General features: G+C 34.9%; 1 protein-coding gene across 1 annotated transcript; it reads left to right on the forward strand.

Moving 5' to 3' along the window:
• Nucleotides 1-301: 301 nt before the first annotated feature.
• Nucleotides 302-15,327, forward strand: LOC131800814 (WSCD family member CG9164-like). Its single transcript, XM_059118532.1, has 7 exons — nt 302-824; nt 6,879-7,031; nt 7,101-7,227; nt 7,286-7,396; nt 7,460-7,711; nt 14,411-14,580; nt 14,652-15,327. The coding sequence occupies exons 2-7, from the start codon at nt 6,897-6,899 to the stop codon at nt 14,811-14,813; spliced, it is 957 nt and encodes a 318-aa protein (XP_058974515.1). The 5' UTR covers nt 302-824; nt 6,879-6,896; the 3' UTR covers nt 14,814-15,327.
• The last annotated feature ends 5,579 nt before the right edge of the window (nt 15,328-20,906 follow it).

Below are 20,906 nucleotides of genomic sequence, written 5' to 3' on the forward strand. Positions count from 1 at the left end.
ACGGTATTTCCTACTTTACCCCCTGCTAAATAAAGCCTGGCTATTTTGCGACAACAAAATATCTACGGCATTAAACAAATGCCTGTAATTTTTAAAAAAATATTCACTTTGAATTTGTTTATTTCTGACACAGTTAGACGTTTGCAGTGCTTCTAAAGCTTAAAGCTTCCCAAGTTTAATTGCTTTTGCTGAATACTCAGCTGATACACCAATCGTCGACGAATTGTTACAACAAAATCAGCTCTCAATTTAGGTTTTTGGCACGACATGCGCGTTAGCACCGAATGCCAAATTACCAAAATATTATTTATTTTATTTGTTTTCCCAGAGTTCTTCGTCATCATCATCCGCCATCCTCGTAACCAAGTGAATACAACAAACCTCTGAAAATTAGAAGAACAGATAGATAAATTAATACGTCAAGTCTTTGCAGTATTGAAATATCATTTAAAGTGTCAACGAACAACTGCCAAACCCAATTTTTAGGTTTCCTAGGCACTCAAAATGATAAACAATTGTTAAGCAGTCAACCAGCCAGCCTGGTCATCATCTACCTAACCAGCTAGCCATTCATTCATTCATACTTCCAAGTGAAACTAAACCACCAAATAACCAAACACCCTTCCCACAGTATAACGACCCCAGTGAAACTGTATAGTGGAAATTCAGTCATTATCTGAGTGCGAGTGAGGTTGCTCCGTGTGTTCCGTGTACCCAAGAAACGCCATTCAGAAAGAAAAAGAAAACGAAAACACAAAAACCACCCGAAAAATGAAAACAACGTGCATCCAAACAAGCCACATTATCCAATAAAAAGTGTAAAAGTGAGTAGCAGAAGTGAATAAATATGTAGATGCACACACACACACACATTAACATTATCATAGCCAAACATCTGGCCAATTCGTCGAGAAGAACAATTCCAGATGTTCAAGTGATCCAATAGACGACCAATGCATAACCGTTTCCAGACCTTAGCAATTTTTGCTGAGACTTTCGTAACAAAAATCATTTACACGAAACAATTCGATTGTAAGGGAAATTCATAAAAAGCTCTTCTTTTTTATTGTCCTCGAATATGCATTTGTTATTTTGTAATGTAGTATCGCGACATCCACATTGGTAACCTTATTCCCCCAAAATTTCAAACAATGAATTGTTCACTTCGTACCAGGAACGTTAATTATTAAAGAAAGTTTTCCTCAGAATAATTAATGAACGGAATATTCATTAGGTTAATTTTGTAAATCTACAACAACACCATTAACGTCCAGCGTCAAAGCAAAACCGGAAACGTAATATTTTATAAGGAATTAGCTCGAGAAATCGAAGAGTTGTATTTGCGAAAACAAAAAAATCATGAACAACGATTTATTACAAAATGTAAACATCTAAAATCAGAAAATCGTATGCTATGTCCTCTGTGCTCTACGCCATAGTATGGAGTTGGGCATTTAGTTTGTAATAAGTCCGTCCATCCATCTGTCTGCCCGCCTAGGGAAAGCTTTCGAAAAAAAATCAAGTAGGTTGTAGTAGGAATTGATTCAAAATTCGTGCTTGCAGGTCTACGTCTTCGTATTGCCCCCATATTCGGCATTCGATATTTTGATGATTTAAGCCACATTTTTAACGGAATGGTAGTCATATCTATTGCAACTCCAAGTAACAACTTTTAAGTTACTCCTGCGGCAGCTAATTATCTATACAAGCTTACGGCGGATTAATGAAAATTTAGGGAAAACGGTCTATCGTAGTAAAACTCTTGCAGGATCCGAAACAGAGAAATTAGCAATTCCTCTTTTCTGTTGCAGAGAATAAAATATTTCGCAGTTTTGATGTGTTCTAGAAGACGCATTGCACCAATTCCATTTTTTTTCTATGAAATAACACCTTTTCAATAAAAACCAGTAAGGAACGTTCAAAAGACGGATGGGGCCAACTATAATATACCCTACACCACTACGCGTATTTAGTTATGAACGAAATAATATCGCTCTATAGTGCATGATATGATTTCGATAAGGATTATAATAAATAAACCAGATAAACCGGACCGAGTCTCACCAAATGGAAAAATTCGGTGGAATATGAAAAAATATATTCTTAATGCTATTATATCATCCACCTTGGAAAGGAGGGTATATTAACTTTTCATTCCATTTGTAACATCACTAAATGTTCGTCATAGACCCCATGTATGTCTGTTTGTTTAAATTACGATACAGCCCACATTATTTGACGTATAGCGTCAAAATTTAGCTGAAAATTTTGTATTGTGTATAGGATGATTGGTATTGAAAATGATCTATTGGTTCAAGTTTTGGTATAGTTCCCATATAACGGTATCTCTCGAAATTCGGTATTTTGATGATTTTTGCCACATTTCTCCTCGGATTTGTCTAACACATATAACGATACCTACCTATATTGGGTATGTTGATAATCCACACATTTACGCGTATAATTGTTTCAAATATGGTATTTTACAAGGTTTGATAGATGACAATCCTTGAAGTATAAAATTGTCCACAGAGGTTCCCGTTTTGGTATGGCCCCATATAACGGCCTCATTCACTTTATGGGTTTTTGATAAGTTAACTGCATTATCCAAACAGTCTTGGTCTGGTATATGAAGTTTAAAGTGAAACACGCTTGAATTTAGATAATTTTATATAAAAATGTTTCCTTTACCCTCAGATGGATGATAGTAATAATTCTGCCCGGCCGAACTTAATTTTTTTACTTGTTTTTAAAGTAATATGAATTATTTTTCATTGAAATTGCGCGTTGGAGACCCCATCATTTCCATATCTTTTATCATAGTATAATTCAAAGACGATTAAACAAATGTCCGGTTCCTTAAATCATATGATGGTTATACAAAACGTGATCAGTTTTTGCATGGATGGTTTCTTCCCAAATTACCAACATTTGCCGAAAATAGTATGAAAATATGGTTAAAATGTAAGATATACTTGAAATCGGGTTGTATCCTTATCCGGGGGTTATGGCCCATATCATGAACTGCAAAAGTGATTTAAGGTATCGTGAAAGTTTAGGAAGAATTTCTGAAAGAATAGAAATCCTTTTCCCTTTATATTCGGTATTTCACCGATTGCAGTCCCAATGAATTTTGCATACTGAGTTCTCATTGGACGGATTATTGTCATGTGAAAGAAGTAGGTAGGTCCACATGTTGAAATGAGCCCCATAACGTTTTGTCGGTTATTTTTGTTGGTTTAAATGTGTTCGCATCTTTCAGCTGAAGCACGATGTAGATCCTGGAGTTGAAAGCTAAATGCCAATTTCAGACATGAAAGATCGCCATTTAACATCGTATTGCGTACTATTTCATTTTTGATATTATTCATTCAGAATTCAAAACAAAAAAAGTAAACTTCTATATATAGTTTTTAAATTGAAAAAAATTTCACACCAAAAGGATCTTTTCTTTTATATTTTTATTGGCATATTTTACGCATTCCAGTCCAGTCCAGCATTCCAAGATTCCAGTCCGAAGTTGTATGAATTGTGAAAATCCGTCAAAACGTTCTTGAGTTATAAGAAAAAAATCTTCAACTTGTTCGCTGTTTTTTTACAGCGAATATTTAAAGTTCCTTACGAAGTTTGGTCCATACTATTATTTTGAAATTTGATTCCATTGAAAAAATGTTCTCAGTTTTTCCCTATTTTAGTGCAATATGCTCTTTTTTGATTTTTTAGCAATTTTGGTTTGACCACATTAAATTATTTTGACAACACCTATTCAGTTCCGCCACTCCATAATTTTCGTCGCTTTCTACTACCCAAAAAGACTACACATCATATTAGAATTAAAAAAAAACTACAAATGTACATTCCGAAATAGTAAGTCAAAATGGAAAAAAATCAGATTTTATCCTTTTCTGCCAAGAGACAATTCCGAATTTGTGTAAATCGTTAAAATCAGATCAGCGGTTCTTGAGTTATGAGCGTAGTAACTAACACAACTTCCTTACATATATATATATAGATAGATTAGAAGTATGCGTGGTCAGTTCCCTAGCGCCCAAATAAATTCCTTAGTTTGGAGGAAAGTCAACAGTATCTCGTGTAATAATTTTCAAACCGACTCGGGGTATGACGAACGTTTGTACAAAAAATTATGCAAATCGGTCCAGCCGTTTTCAACTGATTCCATATATATATATATATATATATATATATATATATATATATATATATATATATATATATATATATATATATACCAAATTTGGCTAAAATTCAGTCCACTTCAGTCCATATTAGCCATTTGGTGCACAAAAACCCTGAAAATTGATAAAGATATATATGGAAGCTATATTCACAAAATGTTAAACACTTATTTCTGAGCTGTATCTGATGTCGGGTACTACAAATTATAGTTGTGGAGTGCATAGTACGCATGTGAGGGACTTTAACACCGAATCGGATAAAACATATATCCCATGAAGCCATATCTGAACCGATTTTTACCACAGTTGAAGTACTTGTTTCTAGGATGAATTCAGTCGGAATTGCAGAATTACCCCGAAATCGATTGAAGATATAAATGGGAACGATATTTAAATTTGAACCGATTCTCACAATTTTCAATAGGGTTCGTCCTTAGGACACACAAATGTTGTTTGGAAAATTTCATCTCTATCGGATAATAAATGAGACCTACATTTTGTTCACAAAAATACATTGACCGACTGACATACATACATACATCAGCTCAGAAAGTGATTCTATGAAGATCCTCAAAAGTAACTGAGGAAATTTTCTCGCTTCCCTCTTCTAGCAAACAAATGCACAAAGACAAAATACCCTTACCACTATGCGGTGAAGGGTATAAAAATCAAAATGTTATTTACGCCAAACAGAAGGTTATTTCTTCTTTGTGTACTGGCAAATTTAAAAATGAAATTGAAAGGGGTTCATTTTCAAAATCAAAACCAAATATTCTAAATCTGCACGCCCCCAAATATTTGAATATCTTGCATAAATAGATCCAGTGGCTCTAAGATGATCATCGAACAATGTGGTGTGTGGTATAAACATTTATAAATTGTATTCGTTACACATGTAGCTTACTCATATACATAAATTTTAAATTTAGAGCAGAATGCCACCAACAGATCTGAACACATCATCACAAAAAAATATTATTTGTTACAAAAATAAACATACTCAAACCCTATTTATCTGTAAGTATTTTGAGAAGAAGAAATTCGCGGTTTCAGAATTACAGTTGACAAGCAAAAGCCGCTTTAAGTCGTAAACTCAAATCACAGCCAATGTCTGTTTTTATACCCTCCAAAATTTTGTACACGTGTGTATTTTGTCAGTACGCAGGTCAAGTTCGTACATGGGTCATGTCAGTCCACATTTTCGTATAGCCCCCATATAATGGTACCTCTCGATATTCGGCATTTTAATGATTTTAGCGACATTATTTACCGGTATTTTTATACCCTCCACCTTTGAAAGGAGAGTATATTAAATTTTTCGTCCCAATTGTAACACCTCTAAATATTCGTCATAGACCCTATAAAAAGTATATATTCATGATCAGCATAAAATTCTAAGTCGATTTAACGATGTCCGTCTGTTTGTCTGTTGAAATCACGATACAGCTCACATTAGTTAACGTAGAGCTTTTGGCACCGTTATTTGCTTTGTGTCTAAGATGGTTGGTATTGAAAATGATATATATCGGTCCACGTTTTCCTATAGCCCCTGTATAACGGCACCTCCCGATATTCGGTATTTTGACGGTTTTTCCTATATTTTTCTACGGATTTGTCTAAAAATTGGTATTTGTAGATCGTTATGGGTTCAAGCTCCAGTGGCAGAACTTGAATATCTACGTCCACGTTTTCTATAGGGCACATATAACGGTTCCATCGGATATTCGGCATTTTCAAGATTTAAGGCACATTTTCTAACAAATTTCTTTGAACATTTGGTATTTGTACTTCATAATGGATTCTACAACCTGCATCAAAATGAATTGTTTCAAATTTCGTAATGGAAGATCTTAATGGGAGCTACAGCCTATGAAAAAATACATGTGTATGCCCTGTATTCTGTATTCTGTATTTTTGTGATATTAGCGACATTATTGATCGGAAATGATTCAAATTTCGTATTGAAAGAACATAGGTACTACAACTTGCAAGAGAAAATTGTCTATGTAGGTCTACGTCTTCTTATAGCCCACATATATCGGTACCATCCAATATTGGGTATTTTTATGATATTAGCGACATCGGAATTGTCGCTACAGCCTATAAAAAAATTACACATGCAGTAGCACGCCTTCGTATAGCCCCCATATTAGGGTTTTAATCAAGCGGTATTTTTCGGAGTTTTTTTCTTTTTTTGAAAATTTTTATGTTCCATGGTATTAAAAGTTATTTCGTCGTGTGGCTGCGGGTATAATAAAATTTGAAGAAAAATCTCAATAAAATGAAGAAAACGAGGTAGATCCGTAGTTACTTTTGATGATCTTCATACATCACATTCTGCATCGATTTATGCATGTCGATTGTAATGGAATTTTGCACAGATCATTGGCCCAAGAACGAACGCAATTTCAATTAATGATAATCCGTCCAGAGTTAGATATAGCTCCCGTATATATTCGCCCGATTTCAGGTTTATACATATGATCGAATTGCCTATAAGTGTATTAAATTCAGATTTAGATATGGCTCCCATATATATATGTTTTATCCGATTATATATTTAAGTTAACCAAAATCCGTATTAGACACATAATGGTTTTCGGTACAAAATATTAGGTGCATCCTAAAAATGCGCATTCCAGTACAAATATTTAATAAAATGTCCTTTTTATTTTTGGACAGTAATGAAAAAGAGGCGGTATGGCATTACAAGGTTGGCGACTTTGCGGCGTAACGGTAACAATTGTTATATACATTGGAGGAGTCCTCTTTCTATCCATGAATAATGTTCCTGGCTCACATCCTAGACGAATACGTACTGAACGTTTTGCAGAGGTAAGTGGGAATGAACAGAGGCGAAGAATTTGCTGTGTGTTTTAATGTGTTCTTCATTTCCGAATTTAGTTCCCTAATTACCGAAATCAAAAGCATGGCATTAATCAAAAGATGACAATTAGATGGTGTAAAGAACTAAGATATATGCAACCAGAGCTTCCAGCAGAACCTGCAGATGCAGCTTCCGAATTTAATAGTAAGTTTGCTTCAGATATTAGCACACCAGTTGGTCAAAAATCCACTTTTTTAAACAGATCCAAACATTAGCGACAATGATGATAATAGTAAGACTGGATTGACTGCGTTGGCGTCTTTTCCCGGAAGCGGCAATACATGGCTTAGATATTTACTGCAACAGTCTACAGGTATTTATTATACCATCGGCGCTTTTAATTAATATATAGTGGGTTATGTTGAAACTCTTTTAGGTATCCTGACTGGAAGTATTTACAAAGACTATGGACTACTAAAGACCGGGTTTCCTGGCGAAAATGTATGCAACAGTTCTGTGTTATTAGTAAAAACTCACGAATGGGGGCCCAAAGCATGGGCTCCCTTTTCAAAGGCTATACTATTAGTTAGAGATCCTGAAAAGGCTATAATTGCTGAATTTAATCGACAAAGTGGAGGGCATGTTGGATTCGCTTCTCCAGACCGCTACAAAAGAACAAAAGGCAAATGTATGTTTTATTTGAAACCCACTAAATTTAGCCTACAAATATTTAGAAAAATCCCGAATTACCTATTTTAATTCATTTTGTCCTGATTGAGTATAATTCATTCTTAATGACGATTGCATATAAAATATTCTGAGGATGAATGGTGTTGACAACGATATCGACCCGTCAACAATACGGAGCCCATGTTGTATTTTAAATGTTTCAGTAGCAACTTTAAACCGGACGAGCTGTAATTTGGCATATCGATATAGCTTCATATAGTGGTTGCTTCAATGGAATTTGGCTATAATAAAGCCAAAATAATATTTGGTCCTGGCCTTTTCGGCCAGAAATTTATAACTTTCGATTCAGTTCTGTTATTAGGAATATCCAATCCAATGAAGACAAGGTATGCTAGTAGACATTGAAAAAAATGCAAGTATAGAGGTCTACCTGTTTGGTTTGTAATGTCAGAATTACTATCAAAAGAATCAAAAAACCAAACAACTTGTTGCATTGATTTTGAATAAAAAATTGAAGACCACGAAAACTGAATATATGACATATATACACCATAATTTTTACTTTTGTTTTTAATTTTTTTGAATGAAAGCAAAAAATGTCGGAAATAGCATCAAATTTTAGAATAATTTTGTTGTTGCAAATTCGTCAGGCTTAATCCCTTTATTGCTGTTTTTATACCCTCCACCTTGGAAAGGAGGGTATATTAACTTTGTCATTCCGTTTGTAACATCCTTAAATATTCGTCGTAGACCCCATAAAGTATATATATTCATAATCAGCATAAAATTTTAAGTCGATTTAACGATGTCCGTCTGTCTGTCTGTTGAAATCACGATACAATCCACATTATTTGACGCAGAGCGCCAAAAATTAGCAGATCAATTTGTATTATGTCTAGGATGATTGGTATTGAAAATGTCCCCATAAAACGGTACCTCCCGATATTCGGTATTTTGATGATTTATGCCGCATTTTTCACGGATTTGTCTGAAAATTGGTATTTGTAGGTCATAACGGGTCCCTGTGCGTGTAGCAAAACATTGCGTGTATAGGTCCACGTTTTGGTATAGCCCCCATATAAAGGTGCCTCCCGATATTCGGTATTTTAATTTTTTTGCCACATTCACGGATTTGTCTAAAAATTGGTATTTGTTGGTCATAAGGGGTTCCAGCTCCGGTGGCGAAACATTGCATGTATGGGTCCATGATTTGGTATAGCCCCCATATAACTTTACCTCCCGATATTCGGTATTATGATGGTTTTTGCCACATTTTTTCACTGATTTGTCTAAAAATTGGTATTTGTGGGTCATAAAGGGTCCTAGTTCGTGTGATGAAACACACCAATATTCGCTATTTTTATGATTTTTGACACATTTTTTCAAGAAATTCTCTGAAAATTGGTGGTTGTAGATCATAATGGGTACCAGTTCGTGTGGCGAGTCATTGTAATTATAGGTCCACGTTTTGGTATAGCCCCCATATAACGGTACCTCCCAATATTCTGTAATTTTATGATTTTTGCCACATTTTTTCACGGATTTGTTTGAAAATTGGTATTTGTAGGTCATAATGGGTTCTAGCTCCTTTACGAAATATTGCATGTGTAGGTCCACGATTTGGTATAGCCCCCATATAACGGTTCCTCCCGATATTCGTCATTTTAATGGTTTTTGCCACATTTCTTCTAATGTTTCCTTTACCCTAAGGTGGGGGGTATTAAAAGTTTGGCCCGGCCGAACTTAATGTTTTGTTACTCACAAAGTAAGTGTGTTTATTAGTTGGTAACGTTGGTAATGTTTACCAGGAGGTAAGGCAGGGAATACCTAGGAAAGTGCCACCAATCCTCATCAGTTCTCTTGTTTTTTGTCTGGGATATTCTCCCCAGAAGTTATTTTAAAAATTACTTCTATGACAAAAAACTTTTTTACCCAAGTGACGAAATCGTAAGTTCAATAGAAGAGGAACCAAAGAATTACATGAACGAAGTAGCATAACCATGTAAGTAGGTTCTGTCTGTTACAACAAAACCCCTTTCGTCGACCGTGCCTTGTCTATTAATAGAACAGTTTTCGTTTGGGTTACCATAGTATTTTGTTGTTGCAAATTGGCCAGGCTTAATCCCTTAATTATTATTTTTATAAAAACAGCGTTTGCAACGTTGGTTTATTTGCGAGAGATACTATCAGTCTGTTTTTGTAAAAAAAAAATACTTTTATTCGTTTTAATATGGGTTTTTATAAAAATTTTCAAAACTTTCCTCCATTTCCGTTCATTTTTTTTTATTTAATTTCATTTGGAGTTGTGCTGATTGTGGCAACTCCAATAAATTCAAATTTTATTACAAACTAGCTGGCCCGGTCCGCGTTGCCGGCCCGTAATTTTAGTCTTTAATGCTTATTATATCCCCCACCTTGGAAAGGAGGGTATATTAACTTTTTCATTCCGTTTGTAACATCCCTAAATGTTCGTCATAGACTCCGTCTGTATGTCTGTTTATTTAAATTACGATACAGCCCATATTATTTGACGTAGAGCTTCAAAATTTAGCAGAACAATTTGTACTGTGTATAGGATGGTTGGTATTGAAAATGGTCCACGTTTTGGTATAGTACCCATATAACGGTACCTCTCGAATTTCGTTATTTTGACGATTTTTGTCACATTTCTCATCGGATTTGTCCGCGTTGCCGGCCCGTAGTTTTAGTCTTTAATGCAAATTTAGCATAGCATAATATTTCACAAATCTAGCTCATAAAGGTGAACAAATTTTAATATAAATATTGATTCGACTAAATAGAAATAAATAACTATGGAAGGAGGGCAAAATAATTTCTGAATAGTCAAAGTTAATTACGCTTTTACACCCATTACCATAGCACCTCAAATTGCGCATTAGAGTCCCCAAAAAGTCTATGTTCTTGTTCATAGTAAAATTCAATGACGATTAAACAATACCCGCGTTGTTGTCCGCCAATCGGTAAACATCACTATAGATCGGCGGGCCTGAGGACTATATGGGGACTGTACCAAAATATTTACGTATGTTGACATTTTTCTGTAAGACGGTTCTCTACTCACAAAGTAGCCTAAATACAGCAAATAATGGCCAAATCAGTTGAAAAACGTGGCCAAGACCACGGTCACAGCTGAAATCAGGGATACATTTATATAAGGGTTATACCAAAACGTGGCCCAACCAATATTCTCTTGGGGGTTACAAATTCAATAGAAAACAAAATTTTCTTTTCTGACCACCAATTAGATGTGAAAGTGGACTTGGAGATACTCCATTGTGGGGACTTTATTTAAATAAATTCCTGTGTAGCAATTATCTGTATGATGGTTCCCTACCCCAGGGTAGCATAAATACAATTTTTAGCCAAATCAATTAATGAATATGGTCAAGACCAAAATGGGCTCTACTCTGAAAATTTCAAACTTTATGCGAAGAGGTTTTCTACCTCCTTAGAAACAAATATGCCAAATAATGTCCAAAATATTAAAAAAGTGACCAAGACACCAAAAAAACTTAAATCATACGATGGTTATATAAATATGGAATCGGGTTGTACCCTTATCCGTGAGTTATGATCGATATCATGACCTGCAAAAGCGATTAAAGGTATCTCGAATGTTTGGGAAGAATTTCTGCAAGGATAGAAATTCTTTTCTTACTAAGAGTCCCATTCGCTCTACTATTTTCCACCCTTTATATTTGGTATTTTTCTGATTGTACATTGGACGGATTATTGTGACAGGAAAGAAGTAGTTCCACGCTTTGAAATGAGCCCCATTAGGGTTTTTCGGTAATTTTCGTTTGTTCAAATGTGTTCGCATCTTCCAGCTGAACCACGATGTCGGCCCTGGAGTTGAAAGGTAGATGTCAGTTAACATCGTATTTCCCACTTATTTAATTTTTGGGTGAAAATTTGTATATAGTGAAAAATTATTCTTTATTTTGTTCACAAAAAATTTACTGAATTCAATTAGATAATACAAATTGAAAAAAAAAGTGACAAAAGAAGAATAACACATTGAAAATATCTTCAACTTGTTCGCTGATTTTTTACAGAAAATGCTTAAAGATCCTTATATAGTTTGTCAATAGAATGTACTTCTATTTTAAAATTCGATTCCATTAAATTATTTCGACATCATCTATTCCGTTTCGCCACCACATAATTCGGTACTACACTTCCATGTAACTCGCCATCAATTTCATTTCTCAAGAAATCAAGTCAATTAAATAAATTGGTATTAATATTTGAATTCAAAAAAAAAAAAAAAAATAAATAAATAAAAATAAAAAAACACTACAAATGTACATTAGAAAAAAGTAAGTCAAAATGGAAAAAAATTATGCAAAATAAAACATTACTATTGTACATTTCAAAAGTCAAAATGAAAATGTTAATATAACACATTTTTACGCGATTTTTTTTTGGATATTATCCTTTTCGGAGAGGAGACAATTCCGAATTTGTATGAATCGTTAAAATTAGTCCAGCGGTTCTTAAGTTATAAGCGTAGTAACTAACACAACTTTCTTTTATATATATAGATTTGTTAAATAAAATCAAAAAATATAGAGAAAACATTTAAAAAATATAGTCCTGCAAAGTCCGCTAACAAAAAGTTGATATATAAAAATAGTTCATATACACATACACTTTTGGTGAGATTCTGTAAGAAACAGTCAGTTTCTGCTGAAAACGATGGATCTCCTCCTGTCGTTTTTTTTTTCTGACATTTTCGTTTGTATTTTTTCGTTACAAAAACCAAAAATACAAGGGGAAATATACGGAATATAGGGAGGTACTGATATATGGGGCATACCCCAATGCCTGGACCTTTATAGACAATTTTCTGTCATAGACTGTAGTTCCCATTACGAACTTTAAATACGAAATTTGAAACAACTCCTGTGAATAATTTCGCTAAAATCATCAAAATACCGAATATTGGGATGTACCGTTATATGGAAGCTATTCAAAGGCTTGGGCCTGTGTACGCAATTTTATGTCATAGGCTAAAGAAATTAAAAACAACTCTGGTGAAAAATGTCCCTAAAGTCAAAATATTGTATATCGGGAGTACCGTTGTATGGGGGCCTATACGATATCGTGAACCTATATAAAAAATTCTCTTCCGACAATTCCATTGGAAAATGTGACTAAAATTTCAATTTTCAGACAACTTCATTGAAAAATTTGGCTATAATTATCAAAATACCGAATAGCGAGGGGTACCGTTGTATGGGGGCTATTTGATATCGTGGACCTATATAAACAATTCTCTTCCAAAGGGTAAAGTTCTCAGAAAAAACTCCTTGTGTGGATATTCCGACAATTCCATTGGAAAATGTGACTAAAATCATAAAAATACCGAATTTTGGGGCGTACGGTTAAATGGGGGGGGGGGGGGGGGGGCATAGGATATCACGGACCGATATAGCCCATGTTCGAACTTGACCTGCCTGCACACAAAAGACTTATCTGTGCAAAATTTTAGCTTTCTATTTTTATTCATTTTGACTCTAGCGTGATTACAACAGACGGATGGACGGACAGGGCTAAATCGTCTTAGAATTTTATGCTGATCAAGAATTTGTATATGTTTTGTTATGTCTAAAATGATTATTTCGATGAGTTACTAACGGAATGACGAACTGAATATACCCTCCATACTATGTATGGTGGAGGGTTTAAAAATAATGATACAAAAACAGGCTGTGTGATCTCAAAAACAACATGGTTTTCGGTAATTTTAGGACAAAGTAGGTCAATATAAATCTTAGAAATAAGAAATGTAGCTTGGTTTGTATTTGAAAAACATATTTGCTGTATTAAGCGTAGGGTAAACTGTAACTTCTTGTTCCACAAGAGTTGGACATTTTCTTAAAACCGAAGAACATGTGAAGTTGTAGATATTATTTATTTGTGATAAATTAACGAAAAAAATATTGTACCAGATTCTTTTCATGGTCGTAATGTCGACAAAACAGGTATATAATGTGCCGTGTCGTCATATATTAAATTCGGAATTTGGTTAATTTTGAATGTCAATTTGGAACATTATACAAACATGTTATAATAATAGCTTAGTTGGCCTAAACAACAATGAAACAGAAACCAAAGATGCTAGACAATCTATTTTGTAATAATGTAAATGTCCTCTTGGTTGTGGGTATAAAAATATTGACTTAACATAAACGAGCAAATATGAACGGACCGATCTTTAACCGATCTTTTTAATGAAGAATTTTCTGACTATCTTCAGATTGTTCAATGTGGGCTTGCGCCGACGTATCCAAAATTGCCTTCTAAACAAAATTCTGGTTTGTCCTTATTAAATTTGTCTTGACTTTAACTATATTGAAAAATATTATTTTGGAAATCGAGGTTAATTTTCGCTACGAAAGTCGTAGGTGGAAGATAATGTAGCCGACTCCGATTCCGTTTTCGATCCCAACTTAAGGCACAGACTGCAATATCGGCTTCGAAAGCTACTTCAGAACAATGAGCTATGCTAAAAATTCTTTGGAAGAAGCTTTCTAAAGCTAATTCGAATGAACAAATACGAATGTCTCTTACTAACTCATACTCATCATATCATTATATACTTAATACTTTGTCATTGTATACATATACTTTATTTTGATTATTTTTGTTAATCCAAAGTGCATCTTTACAGACTGGCAACAATTTGTAACGAACAAGTTACGTGGATGGGAGCTGATGAATCTCAACTGGGCAAAGAATTTTACAGGCAATGTTAAAATAGTTTTTTACGACGATTTAGTCAATAACGTTGAATCAGTATTAAGAAGCATTTTAGACTTCCTCGAATTTCCCATAGACGAGGTAACTAAAATTCAATACATTGCTATAAAGCTGCACACACTTATTTACTTCCCTTCCCCAAATGATTCTAGCATCTACTCAAGTGTGCGCTGATGAGAAAGGAGGGGATATTCCGACGAAAGAAACGAATACTATCATTTGATCCGTACACACCTGCCATGAGGGCCAACCTAGAGGAGCGTAAACAATATGTCTTCAATGTGTTGGGCCGGACGACGACAACAACTAACTAGGAATTTAATGCAACCCCGTAGCATGAATGCTCACAACATGTATTTGAATATACCCGTAAAATTTATTCCATCTATGTAAAATATCTACTCACATCTAATCAACATGCATACACACACACATACAAACATTCAAATTTACAAGTACGGAATGAGCACAATGTCCAATCGTGAAAAGGACATAACTTTACCAACGAATGAATAAAACTTCGAATATACAATAAGGAAATTCAGTTACAATAAAAACTTAGATTAATTCTATATATAAATTAATAGGTTATTGTTGTTTTTTGTTTTGTTTCCTTTGTTCTATTTTTTTGTGTTACAACACACAATGCAACACGCCCGATATTATTACATTACATACATATACCAATTAAAAGTATTCGCATGTATGAGTATGTTGAATATGTACTATTCAAATAAAAAACCAAAATGAATGTATGCTTATGTATTAACATACATATATACACAATACAACAATAACATATCCTCTGTTCCGCAACTGTAAGAATGTAAAATTGTTTACTACGATAACGAAAAATTTTTGCAAAACTAGTAGTATCTTGCAGATTCTGGAACCGAGCAACTTGTGGCTTTTATTCGCAGCAATACAAGGTAAATGCTAAAATACTGTTTTTGTATTTTTTATTCCAAATTATAATTGACTACAATTGCAATTTATATGAGATTAGGACGATCTTAAATGGAAACAAGCAAAAAAGGCAAACTATTAATACCCTCTACCATTTGGAAGGATCTTGAAAAAAAAAAACAAGTAAAAATGCCCTCCACCATTTGGAAAGAATTAGAAAATTCTTAAAAAAATAAAATCCATTAAAAATTCTGTTAAAATCTTTAAAATACCTAATATCAGAAGGTGCCGATATATGGGGGGATATGCGATATCGTGGACCTATATAGATAATTATCTTTCAATGGATAAAATACTCACAAGAAACTTCTTGTGCGGTTTTTCAAGCCATTCCATTGAAAAATGTGGCTTAAATCATCAAAATACCGAATATCGGGGTGTACCGTTATATGGGGGCTATACGATATCGTGGACATATATAGACAATTCTCTGTCAGCGGGTAAAGTACCCACAAAGAATTCCTTTTGTAGAATTCCGTTAAAATGTGTCTAAAATCATCAAAATACCAAATATAGGGGGGTACCGTTATATGGGGGTATATGATATCGTTGACCTATATAGACAATTCCCTTTCAGGGGGTTAAGTGCTCACAAAGAACTTCTTGTGTGGATTTTCAAACAATGCCATTGGAAAATGTGGCTAAAATCATCAAAATACCAAATATCGGGGGGTACCGTTATATGGGGGATATACGATATCGTCAACCTATATAGAGAATTCTTTGTCAGGGGGTAAAGTGCTCACAAAGAAACCCTTGTGAACAATTTCAGAGAATTCCGTTGAAAATGTGGCTAAAATCGTCAAAATACCGCATATCGGGGATAGCATTATATGAGGGATACACGATATCGTACCTATATAAATAATTCACTTTCACAAGATAAAGTACTCATACGGAGCTCCTTGTGTGGGTTTTCAGACAATTCCCTTGAAAAATTTTGCTAAAATCATCAAAATTCCGAATATAGGGGTACCGTTATATGGGGGCTATACGATATCGTGGATCTATATAGATAATTCTCTTCCAAGGGATAATGTACCACCAAGGAACTCCTTGTGTGGATTTTCAGACAATTCCGTTGAAAAATGTGGGTAAAACCATCAAAATACCGAATGTATTGGGGTACCGTTATATGGGGGCTATATGATATCGTGTACCGATATAGCCTATCTTCGAACTTGCCTTCCTGCGGACAAAAGAGAAATCTGTGCAAAATTTTAGCTACCTATCTGAATTCGTTTTGACTGTAGCGTGATTACAACAGACAAACAGACGGACGGACATACACGGCTAAATCGTCTTCGAATTTTACGCTGATCAAGAATATACATACTTTGTTGGGTCTAAAATGATTATTTCGATGAGTTACAAACGGAATGACGAACTTAAAATACCCTCCATACTATGTATGGTGGGGGTATAAAAAATCCGCTTAAATGAAAATGGTTTTATGTTGGCCATACGAAGACTTGGACCTGCATATGTAATTTTTTGTCATGGGCAGATTCCGAAAAATTCCGGTTAATAATGTCTTTAAAATCAGCAAAATACCGAATAGGGAGGCACCATCATACCTACGTTAAAAAGAAAAGGAAGAGTTAAGAACAATAAAGGGTGATATATCTTAAGAGAGAAAAGTAAAAAGAATGGAGAAAAAACGCCGAAAACGGTTGTGTTTGTAACTTTGGTGCCAGGGCCGGTAGAGCATATTTGCGAAATTATAGATGACAAAGGGAATCGTGTATGAATGCAAACTGAAATCATTATATACCCCCTTCTTACCTTACAGTCTTCCCCTTGCTAGAGCAGGACAGTGACAAAAAGCTGTTCGATCGCTTCATTTTCTTTCTCATTCTCACAGTATTCGACGTTAGAGTTATCCCATTTAGACGTTATTGACCGGACGTTGCCGTGGGCTGTTAGTATCCCTATTGTTTATTTATTCATGCTTAATAAGATTGAATTTTACGCGAGGATTTATCTGACTCGATATGTTTTGGCTTTCTCCCTGAACAGTAATTCTAATGCTCTGTTGAAATGACAAAGAAACGGTTTTAACATAACGGCGAATTCAAGGTCTGTTGATTGTGAGCCCATCCTTGCCAATTCATCCTTGCTTTCTTACTTCCTTCAATATTACAATGAACAGGCACTCAGCAAGGCCGGATGGTAGTGTGCATATTTGCCTGGGCTGTTTTAAACCTAAAGACTGCATCAGAATTGATTTTAGAAGATTCAATAGTTTTAAGAGCTTGAGTATCTACATTTATAGTAACGGGTTCAGTTATTTCATTCTCCGCAGTTTTAATCAATTCTTTCGTTTTCATGATCGCGAAGATCTCTGCTTGAAAAAAACTGCACTTTCCATCCAACTTATAGGAGTAGGTCATTCCTACTTGCGCACAGAAAACTCCGGCTCTCGTCCCTCTTTCATCTTTGATCCGTCTGTATATACCGGCAGACCCATTAGAGATAGGTTGGATCCGTTCCATTCGCCCCTATTTGAAATCAGAGTCTCAATTCTGTCAAACCTCATGGTTGGAGACATGTAATCGCTGTTCCGTTTTTGACCCTGTCGTATAGTGTGTAGCATATCCTGCTCTGCCAGCCTGGTACTGTATGCTAAATTTGACTGAAGCCATGTTAAGCATTGCGTTTAAGGCTGCTTGAGGCGTACTTTTGGATGCCCCTATCATTAGAATTGAACCTGCTCACTGTAAGTTTGAGAGTTTCGAGCTATTTACCTTGAAGTTTAATGCGTGTCCAGACAGACTTCCATATGAAGGGATGGGCCACAAGAGTCCTCAGTTCTTTCCTATTCAATTCTTGTAGGAGTAGAGCGCAATAAAGCTTTTCGTCACCCGTACCTTAATGTCTTTGTTCCATCTTACTTGACAGCCCAAAATTGTATGTAAATATTTGGCTCAGAAGAGAGCTCCATCCAGAACTTGTGGAATGAATTTACCAGGCTTGCGCTCACGTGTGAACAGTGCCAATTGAGCCTTTGTTGGGTTGACTCTTAAGCCGTTGCTGCTTATCCATCGCAATAGCTTTGTAAGCGTAATTAAAGGTACAACGTCTTCAGTATATGTAACAACTTTTGTGCCTGTTTTTTCGAAGTGTAATATTCACCACGAGAAACCACAAAACCGGCACAGAAACACCTCCTTACAGTATTCCTTTGGTTACCGGTTATATCCCAGTCAATTTTTCTTGGATTCCTATAGTGTTTCTGAATAATCCCATCAAAAGAGATTTGGAAATAAATCTTATTATGGTCCGAAAAGGAGCATTCATCACATACCTTTTATTTGCTTATAAGAGAATCATCAACGATTGTTAGAGTGAGGTTAATGACCCTATTCTCTGCTCCTAGTCTTAAAAGTTGTTACATATTCGAAGATTGCATTTAAGTATAAAATCAAATATACCAACCATATATATAAATCAATACCAACCATACTAGCCATAATGTAAACTCGTGTGCCAAATTTAACAGTTCTATGTCCAATAATGTGGGGTCTATCTTGATTTCAACAGACCGACATAGGGACGCTCAGACAGACCGAGGGCATTCTTAAATCGACTTAGAATTTATGCTGATCATGTAATTAATGAGATCTCCGACGAATATTTAGAGGTGTCACAAAATGAATGGCAAAGTTAATATACCTCCCTTTCCAAGGCGGAGGGCATAAAAAATTTGTTCAGAGTGTCTATTGGTTGTTAAAATTATATCTTCAAATCAGCAAATAAAAACAAACTAGAAGGCATACAGAAGAGTCTACCTACAAAAATGATAGTGAAATGTAAAAAATTTAAAGGGAGTAATTGAATGATTTAAAAAATGAGCAACCACATCACTTATAAAATAACATGCGTTTTAGAAACATGTTTGAAACACCAAATCTAGAAACATCTTCGCAATAATTTTCTTTGAGAACTTTTAGAACACTTGTTTTGTTGAACAACGCTGGGAAAGCTCATACACTAATAACTCAACCAATAACTCAAATTACCAAAATTTGCCGAAAATAGTTGTAAAAATCTGGCTAAAATATATAAAAAATACTTTAAATCGGGATTACCCTTATATGGGGGCTATACCAAAACATTGGTCGACATGACCCATATTTTTTGGACTGTATAAAATTTAAAATTCTATCGTACATTTTGCGAAGAGTAGAGCAAAACATAAGGCAATACAAAGTGGACCCTAAAAAATGGTCTGAAACCCCAAATCTTTTTGAGATTTTGATCTTTAATGTTTCGGAAGAATTTTTTTTACTAAATTTTCAATTCGCTCTTCAACTTTGTATAGTCGTATAGTGTGTTGTAGCGCCTTTTCATATTCAGGATTCACTTATTGCAGTCCCAATGAATTTTGCATTTTGAGTTCTCATTGGAGGGATTATTATCATATGAAAGAAATAGGTGTTGTAGGTGAATGTGTTTGCATCTTCCAGCTGAAGCACCATGTAGTTCCTGGGGTTGGAAAGCAACATGGCAATTCTAGCCAGGAAAGATCACCATTAAAGATTGTATTGTGCACTAATTTAGTTTTCTCCATATTTCATTAAAAATAAAAAATTATAAACAGAACAGTGTGGCTTGTTTGTTCGGGATACCGTAGTATTTTGTTTTTGCAAAATGGTCTGGCTTTATCCCTTTATTGTTGTTTTTATAAAAACAACGTTTGTTTATTAGTGGAGAACGATGGTAATGTTTACCAGGGGGTAAGGCAGGGAATACCTAGGTTTCGGAAAGAGCCACCAATCCTCATCAGTTCCCTTGTTTTTGCCTGGGATATTCTCCCCAGAAGTCATTTTAAAAATAACTTCTATGACAAAAAACTTTTTTTACCCAAGTGACGAGATCGTAAGCTCAATAGAAGAGGAACCAAAGAATTAAATAAAACTAAAATTCTCTTGGAAAGTCTTCTAAATCTTACAACCGCACTTATAAACATTTACATCTTTTCTCCACTTGTTATGCTTTCGTTCAGCCTGAACGAAGTAGCATAACCATGTAAGTTGGTTTTGTCTGTTACAACAAAAACGCCTTCGTCGACCGTGAGGATTGGTGGCTCTTTCCGAAACCTAGGTATTCCCTGCCTTACCCCCTGGTAAACATTACCATCGTTCTCCACTAATAAACAAACGTTGTTTTTATAAAAACAACAATAAAGGGATAAAGCCAGACCATTTTGCAAAAACAAAATACTACGGTATCCCGAACAAACAAGCCACACTGTTCTATTAATAGACAAGGCACGGTCGACGAAGGCGTTTTTGTTGTAACAGACAAAACCAACTTACATGGTTATGCTACTTCGTTCAGGCTGAACGAAAGCATAACAAGTGGAGAAAAGATGTAAATGTTTATAAGTGCGGTTGTAAGATTTAGAAGACTTTCCAAGAGAATTTTAGTTTTATTTA

Source organism: Musca domestica, unplaced genomic scaffold (assembly GCF_030504385.1).
Source record: "Musca domestica strain aabys unplaced genomic scaffold, Musca_domestica.polishedcontigs.V.1.1 13, whole genome shotgun sequence".
Classification (NCBI taxonomy): Eukaryota; Metazoa; Arthropoda; class Insecta; order Diptera; family Muscidae; genus Musca; species Musca domestica.

Excerpts from the sequence above, each read along its gene's own strand:
- LOC131800814 (XM_059118532.1), top strand. The coding sequence starts at position 6,897 with ATGGCATTACAAGGTTGGCGACTTTGCGGCGTAACGGTAACAATTGTT. Across the intron at positions 7,032-7,100 it reads GTACTGAACGTTTTGCAGAG|TTCCCTAATTACCGAAATCA; the intron begins GTAAGTGGGAAT and ends TTCCGAATTTAG. Across the intron at positions 7,228-7,285 it reads TGCAGCTTCCGAATTTAATA|ATCCAAACATTAGCGACAAT; the intron begins GTAAGTTTGCTT and ends TTTTTTAAACAG.